At 37.9% G+C, this 25,442-nt stretch overlaps 1 protein-coding gene across 1 annotated transcript in view; it reads right to left on the reverse strand.

The window, feature by feature from the left end:
- The window catches only part of LOC104620762 (receptor-type tyrosine-protein phosphatase kappa-like), a 106,900-nt gene that overhangs the window by 18,063 nt on the left and 63,395 nt on the right, over positions 1 to 25,442 (reverse strand). Inside the window, 8 exon segments of the mRNA XM_010287101.1 lie at positions 1,865 to 1,882; positions 2,077 to 2,153; positions 2,970 to 3,057; positions 4,834 to 5,018; positions 6,170 to 6,181; positions 9,249 to 9,284; positions 11,395 to 11,555; positions 18,336 to 18,474. Coding sequence (XP_010285403.1) covers positions 1,865 to 1,882; positions 2,077 to 2,153; positions 2,970 to 3,057; positions 4,834 to 5,018; positions 6,170 to 6,181; positions 9,249 to 9,284; positions 11,395 to 11,555; positions 18,336 to 18,474 — 716 coding nt within the window.

Consider the following 25,442-nt stretch of genomic DNA (forward strand, 5'->3'; position numbering starts at 1 on the left):
AAAGTGTGCACCAATTATACTGAACATGATACACACAAGTATATATACATACATCTATATATATATATATAGAGAGAGAGATAACTCTACATGAGTAAGCCTTTCCGCTTAGCTGGGTCTATGCCAATGCTAGTGGTACTGTACAGCATTAATTGTCTGTATACAAACTACAAGACAAAGAGCTGCTGCTCTTGAGGAAATAATTCAGAATATATTTTGACCAGTGCCAGCAACATTAGCTACAAGGAGGAAGGAAACTTCAGTATTCCTGGTGAGAAGATAATACAGAATTTCACAATGTGCAAATGTTAAAGAAATAACTCCAACTATTTTCTAGGTTACAGCTTTATTAGGCCACTTGATTCAAGTATTGCATTACAGGGGAGTGCGAGCCCTTGGGCTCCTGGTATTCACAAGATGCTACTGAAGTGAAGGATTTCAGTGTACCCAAGGAGTCTATATCCTTTTGCACGGACTGCTTCATTATCCTGTCTAGAGTGAAGCACCTTCCTCTAGGGCTTATGAAAAAACTTCCGAGTATCTTACTCCTGGCTTTGCAAGAGACCAAGATTGCATGAAATGACTAAAAAATTTCTCCTGGAGTCCTTACTACGAAGCCCCAGCTTCAAATAATGAAAGTGGAACCTGTGCTACACTGTTTTACGCTCAGTAATGCTTTCCAGAAGAAGGTAAAAGTGTCACTTTAAAATTGAGAAGTGCCAGTTGTAACTTGTAGCTTTCCTGTCTGGTTATAATGAGATTCAATTTACTCCTAAATAAGAGAAACAACATCCTCAAGGAGCTGGAATTATTACAAATCTGGGAGAAGTTTTCTTGTTTAAGACCCCAGGCAAAATATCACAGGCCTAACGCTTCACAGAGATTGCCACGTTAAAAAATCAAAATAAAAAGACAGCAATATATCTGGAGCTAAATCTTTATAACCTGGAAAGTCAAGAGGGTCTTATATAATTTATCAACTAACAGTGGGCAGGAAAAACTAGTAAGATCCAATTATAAAGAAAAGTAACCAAAGCCATGTGTTTTAAAACCACTTGTACTAGCTATTCCAGTATCTTCTGAAACACTTTAGAATCACTTTGATTACAACAATTTGTTTATTCCTAAGACATTAAGGAGATAAAAGTTGTATTTTGTTAATCAAAACACCTAGCAGAATTTATTCAAATTTCCTGTTTGGATTTTTTTTTTTTTAAATTTAGAATTTAATTTGTATTTTAACTGAAGTATGGAATTTCAAACTTCAAGAGTTTTCTGCAGAAGTGAGGAAATTTCTAATATGTTAAAATGTGTTTTATATATATATATATATATGTTTGTGTGTATACTCCATAATACCTAAATTAGCACCTTAAGACAAATGTCAGCTAAATATTGTTTATCTAAATAATTGTTAAAAACAGCCCCCCCAAGGCCATCACCACCCCCTTTTTCCCAAACATATATTACAGCTACTTCACAGGTACATTTGACTACAGTACAGCAATACTATCTAGCTTCTCACATATAAATGGGAAGGGGAAAAGACAAGCTAGTGACCAAAATCATCATCATAAAAAAAAAAAAGTGAACAGCAAATTCTCTTTAACAGACGGGTTCACCTGAGTTATCTAACAATATCTAATACTGCTCAGAGCTATGTTAAAAAGCTAAAATATTTTTTCAAAACAGGTACAAAAAATATTCACACAAAAGGAAAGTTTTTAAAGGAACGGATGACAGAAATTAGATGAGGCATGCATAGTTATTGAGTGATAAATATAGAAGAGGAAAGTAATTAATAACAATATCTATATTAAATATTTACAATAGGATGCTGTTATTCACATATAGTGGTACTTACATCCCTGTACAGCCAAATCTACAGCCCAAACCAAAGTCAGATGTGAAAGAAAGCACAACAATGTCAGTGAGTACTAGGACGCAGAACAAGGAAAGTGTACATTTTGTTCTTAATAAAAGAAAGCTTTCAATAAATTTGTAGGCATAACATGCAATAGTTTCACATAGAGAAGCTGGCAAATGGAGAGGGAGAAAGCTGTGCAATCCACTCACATCTATGTAGTTGGCATTAATGTAATCTGAAGATGGATCATCTTCAACAGGTTGCAAAATCACCCTGGAGTGGTCATCTGTAAAAACCAAGTGGTTACAGTGCCTTTTTGAAGTGTGATTTTTAAGTAAGATATTATGGTAAGTCATCTAGAAAACCAAAATCAGCTGGCATAAGCACCTCACAATTTACAGTCCTTAAATAGTAGGTGTTTACACAGAATTACAAAGAACCATTTTGTCTGAGGTCTCCAATTACTTCAAAACCATTCACTGAACTTCATTAAGTGTAGCTTAAAGGTATCACACTGTTACACGTGGTTAAAAAGACACAAAGAAACCAAGTTACTTGCTCAAAGTCCCTTTCAACATCAGCTCCACTGATGGAAATCTAGAAAATCAAAAATCCTGATTACTTTTTCCTTGCTTCTAACCCCAGCCTGCTTAAGTTCATACTGAGACATTAAAAAAAAAAATCAGGAAGTCACAACATAAGGGTTAGCAATGCACTTGGGATTTGATGAAGAGGTCACTCTACCAGTTCAGGGTCTTCTCCGGTAGCTCCATTGCCGTGTGTTCAATTGCATTTGTAGAACAGTAACAAATTCTAAATTAACAGAATTAACATCCAAATGAGTGCTAGCTTCTCACTGTTACACGCTTGCCACAGCTTGCACAGTAGAGATGTGCATGTGAAATACAGCCTGAGTTACAAAAGGAAGAATGTTGAACTGTGAAGGACAAGAAAAAAAAAAAAGGCTGAAAAAGGCACTGTCCCCCTTCTCCGCTTGGGTATTAAGCAGCTGTGCCACTGGAGGCTTGTAAAGAAAGAGAGAACACGGCACGAGTAACACATGACTACGGCTACGGCTCAAACCAAGCACACCGATACTCACATGCTATAATGTTTCCATAGCGGTTCTTTGTTCTGTTTTGATCCTTCTTAGCGACATCCCAAGAAGCTGACTGCCCCTCAAAGAAACTCTATAAATAAAAATGTTCCGAAAGAAAACATTCTGACCATTAATTTATCTCCAAATATAACAGTTTAAAAGAACTGCCCTACCATTAAGTAAGCTCAGCTTTGCTCGTCTGCTCTGGACGCCCAGGCAGTACGCCCAGGCAGTACCATGGTACAGAAATATATCTAGAGAAGAAGGGGGGCTTCTCCCTCTTAATGCTGTGGGTCAATGGGCAAGCCACTGAGGGACTCCAGAGGGATTTCAAATCCTGGAATCGCTGGAAGGCTAAACTTGCTCAGACATCCTTGCTATGGAGAAACAACAGTAAGCTGAGAAAGCACAGGGAGACCGATCACTCTTCTTACAAGGCACCATAATAGATAGCCTTTTTACTACAGCATTACATTGCTTTCTTCCTATTGCTTAGTAAAGTGGTTTTTCTTCCTACAGAGCCATCAGGACGCCTCCTCTGCCATTGTTTATTGTTCGTGTCGTTTTTCCTCATATCCCTCCGTCTAGCCATTAGCAAAATTATTCTACATTTTTGAACGCTTAAGAGTTTGATCTCCTAGTAGTGATAGAAGCAGCTTTTATTCCTCCTCAGCTTTTTCTTCATTGCCTGTAGATACTTTACAGCTGTTGCAGGTCTATGCTACTCTTTCCTTCCAGATGTTCTCTTACCCTGATCTGGGTAAGTTACCTCCAGAAAGTACACAGTAGCCATGGAAACAAAACTTTAATGCACACTCAGAAGCCCAAGCCAGGGCAAAGATGTCCTGTACGGTAATAGAAGAAGTAGCAAGTAGGAAAACACCTGATTTGGCATCAGCGACCACCCTCCCCCCCGCAGTGGTTGACACTTGGTCTTAGTCCTGAAGTTAGGCAGAGCATAACGAAGCGTATTTAAGTAAAAGAGAGGAAAAGAGAATATTCTTTTAAAAACCACACATTTATTTATTCCAGATCTTATGTTACAGTAGAGACAGCTGCAGAAAGGAGAGAAGGTTGAAAACTGGGTCAGAAGAGATGACTTACTCAGAGAAAACTCATTTTAAACCTAGCTGTATTGCAAGCGACCTTGGCAGTACCGTTCCCATCTTTACTGTGTGTCCTGCCTGATATTCTCATCCCTAAGAATCGCAACAGATTCAGAGATCAGAAGTGAAGTGACTCTGTGCTCACTTCCTACCTCCAGTGCTGGGAATTTTTTGCTTCCGTTTTAGCATTAAAGTTGTAAGTAGACATGCTCAGGCAGGTCTAATTAGAACTTCAAGACGTTACTAACCCTTGACACACCTTTACTGCTTCTCAGCTGGAGTTTAGTCCCAGTACTGCCCTACTGAGATGCTATAATAAATCATGAGAGTGCTTCCACTCAGTGCTTCTTGCAAAACCAGCCAGGTTAAATCTTTACTTTAACCTAATCCAGGAGATGTGTGCTGAAGATGGCTCAGAAAGCTCACATAACTAATTACAGCATTTCAACTAAAAAGCAGCAACAAAAGGGTGGCAATTTCTTACAATACGTCGATAAGATTCAGCAGGGCATGTCTTCTTATACCCTAAAAACACACAGAGGTTTTTTTTCAGGTACTTGTAAAGGCTCAAACCATTGGACTCCATTCACTATTTCACCTTTGGGTTACATATATAGGAATCTTTATGCCTGCTTATCTTTACCTGTTTTTCACTTAAACCCATGACATTTGGTTGCAGTCTTTTGCAATGCAATGCAAACTAAAGGCTGCCCCTTTCAAAGGGATTTTTCCTAGCAAAAACCCACCACTGATGATCTCACCTCGTATTCCTCTTTAAATCCATAGCTGTCAGAGGTCTTCATTAGGTTAATATGCTGCAGGAGATCAGCCACCCTGATGGCAGGGTGCAGCTGCCCAGTCTGGTATGGGGATTCTGTGCCTTCGCAGAGGTAACGAGGGACATCCAGGAGCCGGCTGGACTCTGCTGTTGCACTGTGATTTTCATCTGCATGCACAAGAAATCAATGCATTAGGTACTTGTGGAGCAGTAACACCTGCTGCTACACGTATCAACATCTACTTTCAACCTCTTCCTTCAAAAACATGTCTAATTTCTGAGAATGCAAAGCACTTACTACCCAGCACATAAATACTGTGAACTACATACAGGAATTTAACTGCAAACACATAGAAAAGTTTGCAATCCTTCATCCCGCAATAAAGATGTCTGAAGGGCATTTTATTTGAAGCTACAAAACTTTATGACATTAATGTACTTGGGAACTCCAGCCTCTATCACCCAAAGTAACTTTTTAAATGGCTAATATGTATCAACAGCAATACTACACCTTAAAAAATAAATTAGAATTTCTGACTCTGTAGTGGTATCAGCACATCATTTGTCTAAAGTACAACCAGTAAATTGAGATCCCAGTAAAAAAGAGAAGCAATTATGCTACCACATGAGAACACTACCTCCATTTGAGAAGATAAATCAGCACTTCAGAGTGGTCATTTTAACTCCGGTCTTTTAGTAGAGAAATGAAACTGTTGAGTGTGCTGATTTCAGCCACAGTCTTTGCTCTGTGCAAACAAAGAAGTCTCCTCTAACGCCTTACGTTACACCAATTCTCCTTCTCAAAACCAAATGTCAGAGCTGCATAAAGTGATCACATTTAGTCAATCCCTTCTAAATTTTTTTAAATTAGCAATCAGCAGTTCAAATTAATTTAGAGAGGAAGAAAAATTCTAATTGAAACCTCTTGGGAAAGTAGCTAACAAAATGAGAAGTGGGTGGCTGACCCCTCCTACACTTCTTTGAAATCGTTTTACCATTTTCCTTGCAAAAGATCCAGATTAGGAAGTAAAACGCTCTAGGAAAAAACAGAACACCACAAGGGCTGGATTTTCTGTAATTCCACCAAAATGCAAACCCCGTTAATGCCTTCTGAAATCAGATCTCCTAGTAAGAAATCCAATTCTTTGAACTGTCACACAAGTTTCTAATTTCAGTACATTTATGCCTCACTGAACTGCCTAATAATGTGAGTGACATGCAGCAGTCAGTTTTTATTCTAGTGTTACCCATATTAAATCATACACATTTCAAACCACCTCAGGATTTACAGTTCTCCCCATTCCTTGCAGTATACTTACCAGTAATAGGCACTTTAACCCATTGAAGCAGCAAAAAACAATGAGTGAACAGAACATAAGAAATTTATTTCAGGACTATATTAGAAAATTACTAAAAGAAAAATGACATTAAAAGTTGTTAAAGCTTCACAATAGGTAACAATGAAAGCCGTTTTAAAAATATAAGGGCTACATTATTATGCCATCAATGTAATGATAGGGACTTGAGAAAAGCAAAATTGTCATACTAACTTAGTGCTAATGTACACAGAATGAAGAGCAGCATTAATAATCTATACATGAAGAAAAAGAAAACTAGTATAGCTACAAAGTAATAAGAGCTTCATATAAAATAGGACGTTCTATAATTTAGAGCCCATAAAATTTTACTCATCTCTAAAAAAAAACCAGAAGAAAACTGGTTTTTGATGCTGGGCCAAGCAAGGGCTATCTGGGGATGGAGTAGGCTAAATGATCTAGTTCCAAAGGAACGACTTTACAGGTACTCAATCCCTTCTACATGATATGCCCAAAAACTTGTCTACTTCTCTTGCTATTTCAGTGCACACCATGAAAAATATTGCCTCTATTTCAACTAGCATTGCTTTGCTTATAGCAGGACACTATCATGCCCAAAACACCATTACCAGTAGATGGAAACGCAGACAGTAACTATTAAACTGTTCTTCAATTAATTTCTTGACCTTGCTGTTCACAGCTGCCCATATCTGTGTCTGCCACGATGCAGTGGCAACACATTGACCTTTGGAATATGCTCATAGCCTAAATGAGCTATTAGGAATAGCTTGACAAGTATCACCAGATAGTATCTCTGTAGCTTGTAGGTGTCTGAAATCAAGCTAAAAGATACAAGATGATCTTAGAAGAATTTCAGGAAAAGACTAATTTTCTCTAAGTCCATTGATCTAATTTCGGTAAGTGTTCAGAATTACTGAGTCCAACCCTTTGCTCTTTCAGGTAACGGTGCTATTTCACCACCCCTCATAAACTTGTTAAACCACCTGGTTAGGTTTCCTTGGGCCCAAAGTGGAAGGCTCTAGCATCTAACTGCTCTGATGGTTACAAATTTGCTAAGACACTACTGTAGTCAAGAGAATGGCATTTGTGACATTATCAAAAGGAAAGGGGCAGAATATGACTTGATAAATCCCACACACAGTGAGTATACTCAGCTTGACAAAGATCAAAGACTACTCACAAATAGTGATTTGCTGTCAGTCTCAGAGGACACTTTACATGAAGATCTGCAAAGGCTCCTCCTGGGCATACTTTCTATCAGTATTTTTACCTACAACTTGCGTAATGGGATAGAAAATACCCTGAGAGTATGGGCAGAGGGCACTGAGCAGTAAGGCACCACAAGCACTTCACAAGTACAGGTTCAGATTTCAAAGTTATCTTGATTATTTGCGAGACAATGCAAAAATCAACAAGGTGAATTAAACAGTGAATGCAACATACTGTTTGTAGGAAAGGGAAGTCAAATATACAACTACAAAATGGAGTAATGGAGTGGGTAATGATAACTGGGATTTTAGCAGGTAACTCAATGCAAGTCAGCAACACGAGCGCAATAAAAAGGACAAAATACAGTTCAGGCAGGAGGAACACTACAAGTAGGTCATGGGGGTACCTATTCCACTCAGCTCAGCATTGAGACTTCTTCTAAGAACTGTACCTGATTTGGGGCACCACAATTAAAAAATTCGACCTATGAGTTGGAAAGTGTTCAGAGGAAAAGAATGATAAAAAGTTTAGAAAACATCACCTGCAAGATGACAAGTGAAAGAACTAGAAGAGAGACAATTGAGGACATGTGAGCCTTTCAACGGCTAATGACTGTTTTGAAAGGACAGGAGTGTGTCAGTTCTCCATATTTTCTATGAGTCTCTCAAAAGGAAATGGTTCAATTTACAGCAATGAGGATGTAGTCTAGATTAGTACAGTTAGGAAAAACTAGGAGTGAGCAGTAATAACACTCAGTAGTAACACCCAGTTAGTAGTAAGTAATACTCAAATAGAAAATTGAGCTTTGGGTCCCAAATAGTACTAATATGGATCTGAATTTTATTTTTATTTAGGAGGAACAAGGCACTGGAGCATGCCACTGCAAGAGTAGAATACTCTTCACTACAAATTCTTAAAACACAACAGACAATCAGTTGCCAGAAAGCATCTGTATTATATGTGTAATGTCCCATCTCAAAACAGAGGAGGGATTAAATTGCCTCCAGGTCCCTTTAAGCTTTACTTCTAGGAAAATAATCTTCAACCTCAGTTTATATTCCTGTCCATTTCCTGATATTTGTCTTTCATCCTAAAATAACCTCAGCAACTGACTGAAACTCAATACTGCACATTGCGTTTATCAAATCAAGAACTCAGGTATAATTTATACTTTTATCTTCGTATTTAAAAAAAACCCCAACGTCTAAAACATGCATTCAGTGTTAGATGCGACATAGAAGTAAGCAGCCTGGCCACTCCCAACATCTGTTCTTTTTAAATTAAGTACAAAGTTGAAAAACTTACTAGTTAAGGTCAATTGAAATATGTAATTAATATAGGTATACACGAATATCTATAGAGAACCTACAAAATTGTGTTTGTTTTTGGATATTTCAGAATTTTTTCCCTTTTCTATTTTTCTTTTTATTCTTATTATTTACATAGCGAACTGAGCTCTGAGTGTCAAATAATGCTAATATGGATCTGAATTTTATTTTTTCGTCTCTCTTAAGAGAGTTCTAGTTTCACATGCCATTTCATTGGAACTCAGTTTGAATACTCTTGGGAGAGAAAAGTTTTAATATTTTCCATCTACCTATTTCCTCATTTATTCTTCAGCTAGCACTGAAGAGTAAGGACTTACTAGTAGACTAGGAATTACTTCTTAATGAGAACATAAAATAATTTTTATTCTAAAAGTCAGCTTAATTCTGAACTGATAAACTGAGTATAAAGTAATTTTCTGACAACAGCATAGCTATCTTTAACATAAAACAAGTTGTTTCAACGTTCAACCATGCAAGGAGACGAAACTCATGCAGGAATGGATAATGAAGGACTAGGTCCTCACCTAACACAGCTGTCGGCACAAGTGGATCATTGGGCACTGCAGGAAAACAAAGCTCATGAAGAAATACATAACCCTTAATTTGTGTATTTTTATGAATAAAAACAGTATACTTCAGAGTATAACCAAATGATAACTGAACCCCATTAATTTTGTTACAACAAAAAACCAGAATGAATACACAGTTCCAGAAAGCATCCTGAATAAAAGAGGAATGAAAGACAGTCATTTTGGACTTCAGAAATGTAACAAAAAAGGCAAAGAGATTCTTACTGAAATGACATAAAGAAGACATTACATGCAATTTAGTTTTTGAAAAGGCTCCTCCTTCATTATTATTCTTTTGCTTCACAGTAGAGGTTCACTTTCATAGACCCAACTCCTTTCCTTTTAAACCCATCCTCTCATGTAGTACTTGAATAGCTTATCTCAAAATAAAATGGCATTTCTTTAAAGTCTTCCAGGTAATTAAAAAAAAAAATTATAAGCATATTTACAGTTAATAGCTTTTTTTATGTGCAATACCAAAGATATAGCTCTTAATGAGTATAGGAAAATCACAGATACAGAGACACAGACGTTTGAACAGGATTAATAGAATTTTATCATTCGTTAGAACAACTAGAACCATGCAGAGACAAATGTGCTGTTTCAGACAGAAATGGCAGAATCCACAATTGGGTTTTGTTCCAATCTGGAACAAAAAATTAAAACATCACATCTCTGTGATAAAATTGAGCTCCAGTTCTCAAGCAATCTGCCCAAGAGTTTGCTGCCTAGCAGGAAACCCCAGAAGCCTGGAAGGTTCTTTGCCCCAGAACAGACGATGGCCAGTAGAATTGAATCCTCCAATACCTAGGATGCTGGAAAACAGTGATGCCAAACTTTGCCAACCAACCAGGACAGCTGTGGTGGCTGGGGCTCATGGACTCTTGGCTTCACATCAGTCCATCTGGAAGGCTGCTCATGTGCCTGGCAGCCCCAGCTCACTAATAGCCATGTAGGTTCCTGATGGATACTTTGCCTGGGATCCACAACTTAGTCCAAATCAAACTGTGTTTGCAAACCTGCCTCCACAAATTTCAATGCCTGTAAGACATCAAACTTCGGAGAATTTTCAAACAGTTCCAGCCAAAACTGCATAAAACCTCACAGGCTGATGCTAAACTCCCATTATAATTTGTTATGAGACACTTAAAAAGTTAGCACTCTGCAGTTTGGTAAGCTTCAATAAACTGAGCAATAAACCCTCCTCCAAAATCCATTTCCCTTGTAAGAGTCAGGAAAGAACTTAACAGCCTTCAGGGATAGCATGGTAAGCAGTATGGGAGGCAGGAGAAAGGAGATGAAGTGCCATTCCCAAAAGACGGCAATTCAGAAGCAGCTCACACTGCTCAAATGTGTTTAAAGCCAAGCCACAAGTCCATGTGGCTGTGAGAATGTCAGGTTTCTGCCAGCGGAGTTGTGCCCCTTCAGTAACTTATACACTAGTTTTGAGATATTCAGAGTCTGCCAGTGGAGTATCTTGCTTTCGTGCAAGGCACAGTGCAGATGCTGGGAGGCCAGCGTGCTGGACAGTGGTAGCTATAACCCAGACACTTAACAGTCAGAAACCCAAGCTGCCAAACTTAGTCAAAACGAGACAGTTGGCAAGTCTACAAAAAAGGAATACAAATACCGAGCAAATTTGCAGATATATTAACAAGCTTGTTCCTAAACTTCACAATCAGCAATGAAAATTGTCAGCGTTTCCTTCTGTTATAACATACTCACTGCCAAAGGAAAGAAATTAATTTGGACCTCATAGTATTATTCATTACAGACAAGGTGTTATGCAGTAATATTTAACATGATGGTATTAAATATCCTCATGAGGGAAAACTGAGTTTCTTATTTTAATTGATGTATTCTAGAAATGTAGTATTTCCCCTAGAACAAGTATCAATGCATACTGAAAGTACACGTAAATATTAAAAAAATTAGACACATACCAATAAGGGTAACATACAAACGTCCCTATTCAACCTTCAGGTTTGCCAGTGTTCCTAGAAAACCTGGAGCCTACAACAATTTTCCTTAAAAAGCAGAATTGTTTTCTGTGTTTCTATATTCACCTATGCTCCAGATTACCTACCGCTGTCGTACTTACATCTGGGGCTGAAGTTATGGGAGTCCATAAACGTGATTGAAAGGGGATCCTCTGCATGCAGGGTGCTCTGGTCAGCGTAACTCCTATCCATCGCGTTCACCATGTGTGTCATCTCCTGGCGAGTGGTCCCCATGGCATCCTTGCGCTTCTTTGCAAGTTTGCTGCCCAGCCAAAAAAAAAAACCCAAACCACCTTAATATTTGATGAACATTGAGGTCTACAGTAATAATTATCTATAGTCCTGTGTGACTGAAAAGTTTGGCTGATTTTCCTGTGTACACCTTTTCCAGAGAGAAATTGATAAAATTATGCACTCTGCTATGAAAGAGGCGTGTTCGTGTGTTTTCTGTACACACAAATGCTGTAATGGAAGTATACTTCTGTACCCTGGTAATTTTTTTTTTTCCTGCAGAGTAATTACACTAATATAAACAAATTAGAGAATATAATTACATTTTAACTGAAATGATAAATAAGAAGCATCTGTGCATGCAGTTTTATCAACCATCTCCATTTAAATCTGTGTTTTGATTTTATAAATGGATAATTCATTCCCCTTGCTTGCCTTGTTAGGAAGAAATAATTTAACCTTCTAAATTACTTTATTAGTCAAAACCCCTATGAAATAACAAAAGAAACATAATTATTTGATATGGATTCATATTACTATTTATGTTAAAAGTTGTTCCTCCCATTCAGTACACGACACAACACGATACCACGCTTTGTTCCTGACTATATATAAAGTTTTAAAGAACTATAATTCTTTAAAAAACAAACACCCCCACCTCCCTGCCCTGCATCCTTTATGGAATTAGGCAACATCTTAACTTTTGACCTTAACAGTCTTATACTCTGAACATATCACAGTTAAACTCTCAGCAACCTAATTTGTACAACTAACCCCCCAAATTAACAGCCCATGTCGTTAAAATGCACACTTCAGAAATACCTCTCAGTGCTTTCCTTTCAATGAAGAACTGTAAGTGATTTTCGCTGTCTCCAGAGGTCAGATGGAAGCAGACAATGTATTTTAATTATTACTTAAAGCCTACTACTCTTAAAGCATACATCTCAAGTAGTAGGAAATATACGGAGCAGCATGAAGTGCACCTTGGGTCTGCAGGAACCTGTGACATACATTTGACTGTTTGCAAATCTCAGACTTTTCTCCTTGTTTTCATCTAAAGCCACGACTGCATCATAATAGGTAGTCAACTTGCTTATTTGGATAAATTTGATACCACATGGGAGAGACAGACTCACCACTGAAAAAACTGTATTCTTGAAAATGTGTGTTTAAAACACAGCTTAGCTTCACAAGGTTTTTCTACATAAAATATCATCAAATATCCTGTTAACTGTTTAGACAGTGTTTATCTTATATTTCTCAGACTAAAAGGACTGCTTGCTCTTCTTCTATTCTCCGATAACTTTTAATATTCTGTGCCACACTCTAACAGTAGACAAAAAGAATATTACTGTAAATTATCCATCCATTTACTTCTTAAGTCCTGGGAACAAGTGCCAGAAAGGACCTGCACCACTCTCTCCGGTAGGAAGCACTTAATGTTTTTGCATATTTAAGAAAATGTTAGAGGATTGTTTCTTAAGTTAATAGTCTTGGCTCACAATAAGAGGCCACAATGCAGGATATAGATGGACAAAGAACTCCTGAGAATAACAAAGATTCTTTCACCCATCAGACTCATCTCCTTATTCTGTGTGGTCGTCGTCCCCCCCTGCTCCTTTTCTTTTGCCGGTTTACAAACGGACTAGTTGGAAAATTGCTACTCACACAGCCTTGCGGTGTACATGACGGTTCTGTGTGTATCAGCTGTTCAGTGAAAACTAAAAAACCAGTGACAGTTGGACATCCCCCCCAAAATGCTTTACTTTATACATTTACTCCACAAATTCCTATTTACTTATGAAAAGCTGGTTTAAATGATACTTTAGTTGAACAAATGAATACCATCAGAACTTCCAGAAGTGAAACTGCTTGAGCTTTATAAACTGGTTTCCAATATGATCAAAGCTTACACAAAACTGGCATTTCTAGTTCAGACTGCTTTTTAAAGTTTCAAAGCCTTTCAGATAGTGTCTATACACTGAAGATCGCCTTTTTCTAACGCCACCTCAGAAATGGAACAAAAAGGCTATTACGTCTCATCTCTTGGCTATATTAAGCCCTTCTTTGAAGCATCACTTTGTAACAAAACTCACTAGCTACGCTAAATAAATCAACAGCTATTAAGGCTTTCAAGTTATTAGCTTATTACAGTAGCTACTTTCTAATTCTTAGGCTCTGCTTCGACTCCTAAAAAGGCCTATTGTGTTGTAGCACCGTAACCCAGAGCTGCTGGGAAATGGGAGGACAGCTTTATTGTTCAACAGCTCCTGGCTCCCTCGGGGTTTGACTTCTTTTTCCTTTCCCTTTTTGCCTTCCCTCACTCAGCTAAAGGCACATGCAATCTATGCTTCAGAAGAGTTAAGCAAATCGTTAGGTTAAAGTACTTGAGGCTGACAGAAAGTGTAAATGATTGTTACTATCTGCTAAAGGATCTGGTCGGGTGAACCTGCGCAGGTGGGTGTTTCAGTGGGAGCTGGAGGGGGAAAGTGCTCCATCATAGGATGAAACTGTGCGGTTAATTACGTCGAGCTGAAGCAATTGTTATTTAACATGGAAATGAAATGATCATTTGTCACAATAAACCGGAGAATGGCAGTTAGCTAAGCCAGCTTAGCTTTTTTTTCATTTTTAAGTTTGTTTAAAGAAGTCAACTAATCTGCTTAAAAATGTGGAAGAGCATCGTTATCAGTTCATCAAAGCACTTGAGTGCGTTCTTAGATCCCCTCCGAAGTCAAGGCCTTTATGCATTTATTTAAAATTAAGAATGTGTGTAACTGCTTTGCTCGGTCACAGACAAAGCTGCTGCAGCCCTCACAAAAACTCACTTGGTCAACATGTCTAGAAGAAGTCAATTTTGCTTCAGTGAAGCAAACCTTTATGCAAACCAGTGTCATAAAGTAAAATCCACACTTTAAAATGTGTATGCAAAGCATCTCACAAGCAACAGATGCAGACCACTTCTCCAAAAATATTTCTGTAAAAACCCCCGAAGGTTGGCACCACAGCGGCAGATGTGTTGCTCTGCCATTGGTAGGGCACGGACACTCTGCGTAGGAAAAGTGGTGCACAGGATCCGTCCTGAACGGATACGCTAAGAAAGAACAATTTGTGATTTACAAGCACAGTTCTCTAGCTAGGAAACGGGGAAAGAGGCTTTTCCCTTAGTGTGATGTGTCGCTGTGAATCATAATGCAAATTAAATTATGATTACAATAAACCAAAATGATAGTTATGGGAAAAACTGTAGCAAAAAGCAAAAGTCTCAATACACAGTTAGAAATACAATATCCCTTTAAAAAAAAACAGGGTAAGAACAACAAGCACATGATACAAGCAATTTTTCAAGCCCGAGAATACAGAAAGAATACAATAAAACTTTAGAAGAATTATAAGGACTGTTTTTCTTTTTTAAAAAGGGATACTGCATCTTTAAAACATGTAAAATAGTAAGTCACCCGTATTCTACTTACAGATAGTAGGAGTAAGAATAGTAGCTCCTCCTGGCAAGCAAATCACAGACAGTGGAAAAAGAGAAGCAATGGTGAATGAAAAGCGTGACTCTGTCACATTCAATAAAGCAGAGAAATGTGCGATTAAAAAAAAATTGAAAAATTCATGTTTCTTTGGTTAGCATTTCAACTTGCTCATGCAGAAACTAGCCTTACTTTGCCATGCAATTAAAAAAAATACACTAGCATATAAAAATGATTTGGTTTTTAGAAAGACCACTTGAGAAAATTACATGCTGAGTTTTCATTTATTGCCAAAAAATTTGAAAATTAAATGAGTTGTGTATTTTCAACATGCAGTTCAGCATAATATAATGATTACCACCTAGATGTAATGACAAATGAACATCTGTGTACAAATCTCGTGCAGTAAATATGCTTTTTACTTTTCAGTTACAAAAACTAAAGATTGCACTAATAAATACATTTAATCAGATAACAAATTTCATGTCATTCATTTTAACATCTTTATCGGTACACAGGTGTATACATACATGTTTGTATGCGTACTATATGTAGCTATATGAGTACACACATTTTAAAGAACACATGTTTACAACAGATATGTGTGTAGTGACATATATACCACACATTTCTTGAATGCAAACATACGTTTTCTATTTTAAAATCTTTACAATTGGAAATGCTGATGTAGTCATGCTAAGCGTTAAAAATATGGAAGGTAAACAAATGGAAGGAAATGAAGGACATTTGGAAATAGTCCAACAATGACTTAGAAAACAAAAATGGCATTGCTTGTTAAAGATGCAGTATCCCTTTTCTTAGCTGGTTTGATTACTCCAGTAAAACTCTGTAAGAGCTGTTAAGAGCTTCATTCGGGAAAACTTCAAACCAATTTGTACAAAATGATCAGGCAAAGCCTAAAACATCTCAAGCTCATGAACAAAACTGCTTAGTACTCTGTTTTTCAATAAAATGTAATGCTGCATTTAATCAGATTGAGATAGTGGTGACTGTGCATATGACTAAATAAACCAATGAAAATGCAGAAACCATTTTTTAATTGACTTTTCCGTGTAATAAACTGTGGTCAATTCAGGTACCAAAAGGGATACTACATAATGGATCACTGAATATGTACACTACAGAAGATGATTCAAAAGGATCTGTTTGCAGACCCGCCATGACTCAGTGAAGTGTGTTTATGTACGTGTGAATGTGTCAGCGTTTTTACAGCCGTTCCTGGCTTCGTTATGTGAATTGCCCTGATTCACCAGATGGACTGAATTAACTCAGGTATACAGAGGTTTTCTATGCTTTTTGTGAGAGACCTTGACTGAAGCTGGTATTAAAAAAATAACCTGCCCACTTTCCCTAAGGAGGGGGAATGACACACCTATAGCATACGCGATAGACAACCAATTAAACTACCATGATGAAAAATTGTCAAACATTAAAGGTTCATTAAACAGGTTAATTTCTCATCTATTTTGAAAACAAAATAGTACAGGAGTTTAGAAACGATATGTGCTTTAGAATGATGACCAAGTATCATTCCTAAGAGGGTACTGCCTTCACAGGTTCAGAGAAGGGAAGGGGGGGAAAAGGGGAAATTTTAAAATATCATTCCACAGACATAATTAACTTACTTTCATCAAACAGTTCAACAGTGAAAGTAATACAGTAAGAGTCTAAAAGGACTCTGAATGCAAGAGGTAAAAAGGATAGGAAAAATGAACACATTGAATTTTAAGCTTTTTTTGGTTAGCTGCAAAACTAGTCAATCACATCTGGAAGTGACTGACATTATACAGTGGTAAACAGTCTCTCTCACACACACACATGCACACACACAGAGTCTTCCATTAAATATAAGGGGACCACTGCAACTCGCACTGAGAAGGTGATACTCCCAAGCATATACCTTGCAATAAAGCTATAAAATAGAAATTTCTTCCTGAAAGCTGAGAACAACCTTTTTTTTTTTCATTTTCAAAAGTTGTGTAAATAAAGAAAATTGGCTGACTGTATGTCTTTTTTTTGCATATGATGAGTTGGACCTTTTGCATATGTGTTAATTCTCAACCACAGAGGTAAACGACAGAGAAAAGTAAAAGCACTTTTTGGGAAAAATCACATATGTAGCTAACTAACACAGAACACTATAAGCATACCTAATGTTTCTAATGCAGACGTTTCTTCTCCAAGTTATATATCTCCAGGGATAATTGTAAAGAGGCAATAAATTAAAAAAATCTAATGCAAACCAGTGATTATAACATAGAGAATAATCTTAGGTACAATTTTATTTTTTTTCCTTAATCTTTAAAAATAATAGTAAGCTGTATTTCAGAGGAACATTCACAACATTTACAAATACACTTTTCATTAAGACTTCTGCGAAAGGCAAGGGAACGCAATACACACACCACTGGAAGACGACGGTCTCGTTCTACCCAAGAGAAATTAGCTTGTGCCCTGCGAAAGGGACCCGCCAGGGAGGGGGTCCACAGAAAGAGAGGATTCGGTTTCGATGCTATAACTACGAATTTATAGAGCCATATTATGAACTTTTATGCCAGGTTAAAAGAGTTGCAACCACTGGCAAGTCGAGACTTTTAAAAATTGACCGAGCAACAGGGTAGCACAATTTACTATAGGTAGGAGCGTTTGGATGCGGAGTTAGCATTGTACAGCGCCAGAAGATGGCGATATTGTTCACTGTCTTAGAAAGCACGAAAAAATTAAAATTCATTTAAATTATTACACTTCTAAACAATTTCATGCACTAAGGACTCGCTAGATAATTTTACAGTGATGTGGTATGACTTCTAAGAAAAAACTCCAGGTTTATAAGAGCATAAATAGAAGTATAAAATTACATTATTTTGCAAGTAGGATAACATACAGATACAAGTAACTCATTAGAGCTGCATATAGAAAATCAAATTCATTAGGTGATTACAACATGAAAAGTGCAGTAAGTTACTTTTTTTTTCCCTTAAAAAAAAAAAAAAGGCTCCATGAATTTCAATTTCACCCATTTTAATAGTCTGTACATTAACTGCAACTTAAAACTACTTGGAAATAAGTAAGTATGAGAAAATGTACAGCTGTTGAATCCCACATATAAAGTAATTGTCTCTTTAAATCCATCGTAACAATCACAGCGAAAACATGAGGAAACACAAAACTGATCCAAAAGCTGATGTGAGCTACTGGTCCTGAAACTTTACTTTCTTTTCTTCCTGACCTGTAAAAACTACCCATTTAGTTATTGTTGTTGAAATAGAAGAAAGAAAAAAAAAAAGAGGGATCAGCACAGATAATTTCCTTACCTTTTTTTGACAATCAATATGACAACAAGGAGAAGCAGGATGAATACCAGAATTCCAGCACTTATTCCTGCTATTTTCACCACTCGATCTGTTTGTTTAGCTGGATCTGGAATCACCTCAGGTTCTTCTGTTGCTGCTGCTAAACGAATCAAAAAAGAAGTTGCTTAAACGTGTAAGCGCTAGAGACGTGAAAATCATCATTGGTGATCATTTCGAAACATCTATGTGTGTTAATACAGTAGCCCAAAATATAGATCCGCACATATGTAAATAGATACTTAGATACACTATAAGTTTCAATCTATATGCCGTACACATTTGCAACATCAAGTATATGACTATATATGGGTGTACACACACCCATACACATATGTACATACATATATGTGATTTCACATGTACAGAGGAAATGCATATGTATCTGGATTTTCAAATGAGTTACGGCAGTACAAAGCAGAAGTATGTTTTTAAAGTGACAATCTATCAACTAAATCACCATTACTTCTTTGCAGTTATTTTTTCAGACATTAAATATGGAATATTTAACATGGACTAGTGAGATCACACAACTCACAAACAGCAAATGAAACTCTCTTTTCCAAGCCGCAGCCGGCACCCTAAACTCTAGTCCTTCTCTCCTTCCCCCAGTTTCAGTCCACCTTTGTATATTAATTCACTTCACAGCACCTGGCCCGAGATCTGCCTTCTACTGGGAATTTTAGCCAAGTCTAAAGTGAGCAGTAGTTTTTTTTCCATTTATAGGCCCTGAAAAAAAAAAAAAATTTGCTGTTCTACGCACAGATGAAACCACTCCGTAATACAGCTGAGTGGGATGAGGCCACAGGTTACAGCAGAGAGGAAAAACAGAATATATATGGATATATATGGCAGCCATTCAGTCTGCACCTCTTCGCATCACAGCCTGGTGTACAAAGGATCAGAAACATGGGGTTTTTCAGCCTGGCAAAAAATATTAAAAAAATATAAATAGGTTTCAGCCAGGGGTAAAATCCCATGAGGTGTCTGCTTGTAAAATAGGAAACGGCTCTTCAGTTCTCCAGTTCGTACTTTCTAAGCCTGTGGCTTAGCACTTTGCCCCTCCCCTGCTCACAGGCATGGACGGGTACGTGTGCTTGCTTTCTCTCTCTCTGACCCTTCCTCTCCCTCTCCACCCCGCGTGCAGCCGATGCCACCTAACCTCTCCCTCCTCACAGCAGCTGCACGTGGAGTAGTTATAAGCTGTTGGTATCATCATGCCTATGTCATTACACAGAAAATGTCCTTTACTCTGAAACTGGGATGCTTCTCAACTGACCACCAAAAGAAGCAGAACGAAAAACGAGAGACTTACCGCTCCCCTGAAAATCTGTTCCACGGGCCTTTCAGAAAGCCAGTGCAGTCAGCACCAGGTACAATTGGTATCTAATACTTTCTGGTTTTAACCACATTACCCAGACCATTTCTCTTGGGGTTCCATGTGCAGGAACCCATATTATCTTTCGAGGGAAGGATCACGCTGTTGTTAAAAATCACCCTTTATTACTTGATTCTGTACCCTCTCTCAGCAGTATCTGAGATACTTACTAACAACTTACCCTCAGAACAACCTTCTGAGTTAGGAATGTGCTCTTTTCCAGACACCCGTGAGAGAGCTAGGCAGACAGTGAGAGATCTGGCAGTGCTTTAATCATAAAATTTAATCATCATCATAAGACTTCATCACCATAATAATTTCTCTCCCCTAAAGCTTGAACTCTACCTGCTGAGAAATACTAAGTGCTTCCTCCTTTGTGTAAGTACGTGCCTGCATGCACACTTGCATACACAACCTGCATGGATTAAATACTATGTATATTGTTTGTATTATGTGTGTTGTTGAGGTGTCTAGGGGTACGAGTCAGGATCGGGTAAGTGGTGTGTGTATGTGTAGCTGCATACACACAACACATATTCACACACAAGCTAGAATTAATGTCGGACACACATATGATGCTGTCTAAGAGAGGAAATGGGGGGGATGACTTCTGAGGTGGACCTGGAAGAAGGCGGCATTCGAGATTCTCAATCCCCTCCTGGCCTACTATTAGCTGGTCTGGATATGACAAACATGAATGAACATTTGATAAGCAGTAGAGCCAAAAGGCCAATCAGTAGAGTCAAAAGGCCAATCAAAGCTAAAAATAAATGGCTTTATATGCCAACAGGAAAAAAACCCTCATGTTTGCTGTTTGGGGTACCAAGAAACAGCAAGGACTTGGGAAGGGTAGAGAGAGGACCATGCAGGAGTGGAATAGTCGCTGTGTTTGCAATCAGCATGAGTACAACGTAAGCACAGCTGGGTAGCTCTGACCTAGCAAAGGTAAAAATTACACAAGCTGCAAAATTACTAAGGCTCGAACAAGAGATTTAGTTGTGTGGACAGGGATTTCAGGCCAGGTCTGAGCGATTTCAAAATACGAACCACAACGATTGGATGTGACCTGAAGATGCACTTCAAAAGTTGGAGGCTCAAAAATACATCCAAAAGTGCAGGCTTTGAGCCTTGATCAGGGTGGTATTTTCACAAGAGTATTAGTGAGAGATGAGAGAGTAGAGGGGGAAGAATGAGAGACCTGTCTCACACTTACCTGGAGAAAGATAGGACCCTTATTGCTTGATGGAGCAAGTGTAATATAATGACTTCTCAGAGTCATGTTTAAAATTATTGCTTGGCCACTCACAATTTCATTCAGAAAAGTTACCTTAGGGAAACAACTATACACCTCTTGGAAAATCTGAAGGAAAGGTTACTGAGGGAGTTTACTTATTCACCTAACTTTGGCACTGGTGTTTTAGTATACATTCTGTAAGAAATGATTGAGTTTGGATCATCAGTAACTGTTCAAAATGCAGTGCTCTGTCCAAGTTTTTAGAACAACAGTGGAAAGCCAGGAGGTTATCAACGACACGCCCATTTATTCTGGTTTCCTTATACTAAGGGGTTTGAAGTAAGAGACAGTAAGTCATTCCATGAACTTTAATGCTGCTTATGAGATAAAGCTGGCGCCCACTAGAAATGTACCACAGAGTCCTAAATTAGTGGAGAAAAATTATATTGAATAGTCATAGACTAAGCAAGTGTATAACCAGTGGTTGAGCCTACTATATCCACAGTTTTAAAATCTATGGGCAAAATGCTACATCTCTCCTCAGTATCAGCGGAGAAACTCCTTTTGACTTAAATGAAGCCAGGATTATTATATGCATGTTTCCAGCAACAGATAATATATGCATAATCTAGACTAAATGTTACATTTGGGGACTATATGAAAGCAATTACAGATATAAATCACACTGTAATCTATTATTTATGTGTATGTGCATTGTATGCAATAAAGTATATTATTTTGAGGACGCCAAGCCATTCAATGCAGCAACAGAATCATTTAATGAAACTTATGAATATGAAAGTATTTCATATTACTTGCATTTTAATTTGGATTTTTCAAAGTGTATTGTAATAAGCATGTGTGAGCTTATACCTACACAGCCAAAGGACAAAACCAGAGAAACCTTGTGCCTATGTGTTAAACTCCTGGTTGCTGATTGCACAAGGACTACAGCAGCAAGAGAAATTCTGCTTACTCTGAGAATTTGCTCGCTCTATCCTCTAGACTACAAGACTGTCAGGATTTTTCTTTCTCTGAAGTGGCTCTTTCTATAGGCTGAACTGCTGGTTTTGCCAAACAAAGCAACTCAACTAACGAAGGCTTCACCAAGGGCAAATCTTGCCTAACCAACCTAGTGGCTATCTACGATGGAGTAACTATCAGTGGACAAGGGAAGAGCTACTGATGTCATCTATCCGGACTTATGTAAGCCTTTGACATAGTCCCCCACAACATCCTTCTCTCTAAATTGGAGAGATACATGAGTTAAAAATTGAATTATTTTGATAATTGGAGTTAGCTACTGTGTATTTCTAAGCAAGGTAAAAATGATCTAAAATTATTTAAGTCATAGAAACACATGCTTTACTAATTCCTAACATTCCTTTTTAGCAATTTAGTCCTGCAATCCTTTCTTATATCTTGAATGGCAGACTGTATTAAAAGGTAGTTTATTCATTTATAAAAGAACCCTGCGTACTAACAGAATGATGATCATATGAAAATGGACTCTCCATTGGCTATTCATTCCTTTGGCCAGCCTTACTCTAATAGACCTTCAGTCGAGCGTTATTTTTTACAATATCCTTGCATATTACTACATTTTTCACAATTTGACCATGTAAGTCTAGGAAGAGATAATTCTGCTGTTTTCAATCAGTGCAAACTCATCTTGCATAAAATTTGCAAGAAGTATTTATGATCTGAAACAGTTAACTACATTTCCCGCCCCCCCCCCCGTAAGAATAGCTGCCTACACAGGAGATTTATTAGCTAGATTGGGAGGAGAACCCTGGATTTAGCAACTTATCCACTCGCCTTTCTTTTGAACTAATGAACAGTAACAGCAATCATATTCCACACTCCCATTCACGAAGTTCATAAAATAACTTGATCCAGTGATTCTGACTCTGGCTCTACACATTGCCAATAACAGTCACCATATAAAAAGTAGTTTTCCTTGTTTTCATAGATATTTAAGAACACTATTCAATCAGTTGACTTCTGTGATCAATAGCATGAAGTTCAACCGTGAACAGCACTAAATTAGACTAGGATTGCTAACTCTTGCAGGGACAATGAAATTCTAAACAGTTGGTGAGGTAGAGTCCATCTTATTCTCATAATTTCCTGATGCACTTAATTCCTCTAAATTCTGTAATCTCGTTTTTAATCAAATACACAAAAAATTCCAACACCCACTTCTAAAATTGAGTGTATGCATAATATTCATATTTAATTCTTAAAGTATACTGTGGTGTAAGGAATCCTGTCACAGTACTTACTACTTTCCTGTCTTCTCCTTCCATCTGTGGGTCAGAATTTACACACAGCTTTGCAAAATTATCAGAGAATTTATGAGAGACAGCACAAAATCTATTCACCTATACCTTCCTGAGGAGATGGTGTTGGAATCAAGATAACGATATTCTACCTGCTCATCCAAACAAAATTATTCAAGCAGAATATTCTGGTAGGATTTTGCAGGGCTGCTTGTATGGTATCACTCAGAGAACAGCCAGCCTTCTAAAAGACAGCTTTTAAATCAGAGGTTTTGAACAAGATTTTATACTTAACCTTCTCACCATACCATTTGACTCTCTTAACATGCACAGCGTCTTATGCTGGGTTTCCTTTGTGTGAGCGACGGAAGAAACTCTGTTTTATGCATGATTAAAGCTGCTATTTTACTACTCTGCATTTTCTTTGAATGTTAATTTCTGTTTGTGGCAGATCTTTGAATTCGCACAAACTGGTGTTATTGCTGCATAGCTTGATATTCAAAATAGCTCCGCTCGAGATAATCTGTTCTGCACCTTTGTTATGTGGCATTCAGAAACTTCTAATTAAAACCAGGAATGACGTCTGAATGAGTTCAACCAGGTAACATCAGGATAACATCAAATGAAACTGGAGTTCTAGCCAGCTCTGCCGATACATCAGTCCACCATCTGAGAAATGGGCTCTTTAAGAAACTAAGGGAGATTCTCTGATGAGTATTTTGTTTCAGATCGGTCTGCCCAGTGTTGAATAATCATATGCCCAGAAAGACCGTTCGGTCTCCATCAGTTTTGTGTTGTTATTGCTTGGCTAGAATGATAATCATTGTGCAATTAAGGAAATTTTTACAAGTCTGAAAGTTAATTAATAAATTCAAGTTCAGAGAGAGCAGATCCATAACCCCTTTTCGCTTAATTATATTAAAAAAAAAGTCTCAAATGATTCTATTTGGTGAAAACACTTGAATATGCTTTTGCAGGGATGAGGGAGACTTGATGTGCAACTTGTTCCAGCAAACTATGCACAAGATTCATGCGGTTTTACAGATTTCCTCATGTGAGTCAGTTTGGTACTCTGTTGGCCTCTCTTAAGATTTTTCTTTTTCAGGCTGAAAGCTGGAGATACGTTTTACTGGGAAAGGAATCCCCACAATTCTCCCTTCTCTACATCTTCCAAAGAGCTTTTCTTTTGGAGTACAGCTTCTGCTAGATGAAGGCACACCAGAAATTTGCTAAGGTTTGGGTACATCTAAGCTGCTGCTTCCAGGACTCTAAATTACAGCTTTGTAGGGTAGCATTATTAAAAAGAAAAATTGTATTTGATTGTGAACCGAAAACGTGATTCCCCGAGCTGTGCTTTGAAGTGTCAGGTTCATCCCCGTCACCATGGTAACCAGGGTCCATGGCTGCCCCAAGGAAAAGAGCTTAACAGGCTCTGCCGGTGAAAAGGGGGCTGCCCGGCACCACTGGCCTCTTCTCCGCACCCATCCTGAAAGAGGAGGGTGGTGAAGTGATGCTTAGATAAAATCTGCTGCCTCACATTGTGTTGCAACATACTGTGCTCATCTTTATCCTTACATGTGTCCCTTGCCAAGGGAAGGGGAGAGGCGTTGCAGAAGCTACCAGCTATGCCTAACAGAGGGGGTCCTCAAGGCCCCAAAGCTTTGTGGTATAAATTAAGCCCTTGTATGAAAAAAATTAGACACCACTGTTCTCAACATAAAAGGTCACTGCTGCAGAAACAGATAGAGACACTGTTTCACAGGCCCCTACAGTTTCTTCTGAAAGAGCGTTTTGATCCCTCTCAAAGGATGGCCTATGTGCAAAAATGAAATAAATACAGCTCTGGGCTAACCTCTAGTCAGATTTGGGATTGTATAAGATGTTGTAGAAGTTAAGTACAGAAAGACCCATAGGTGGCTCTGCATACAAGTATGGTGCCAGGTAAACAGGTGACCACCTGCTTACATATCCTGCTTCCAGATAATGCAGAAAAATATCCTAAGCTTATGTTACTGGATACTTTTTAAATGATGAACAAGCAGCTTATACATATTTATATGAAATTTAATTAATTAAACAAACTAGCACAGCATATCTCGCCATACAATAATGAGAACGCTACCTGGAAATTCCAGGATATTTTATAATTTGTATACAAAAGACCAGTTTCTGACTGA

This window comes from Phaethon lepturus, unplaced genomic scaffold (genome assembly GCF_000687285.1).
Source record: "Phaethon lepturus isolate BGI_N335 unplaced genomic scaffold, ASM68728v1 scaffold6780, whole genome shotgun sequence".
Taxonomy (NCBI): Eukaryota; Metazoa; Chordata; class Aves; order Phaethontiformes; family Phaethontidae; genus Phaethon; species Phaethon lepturus.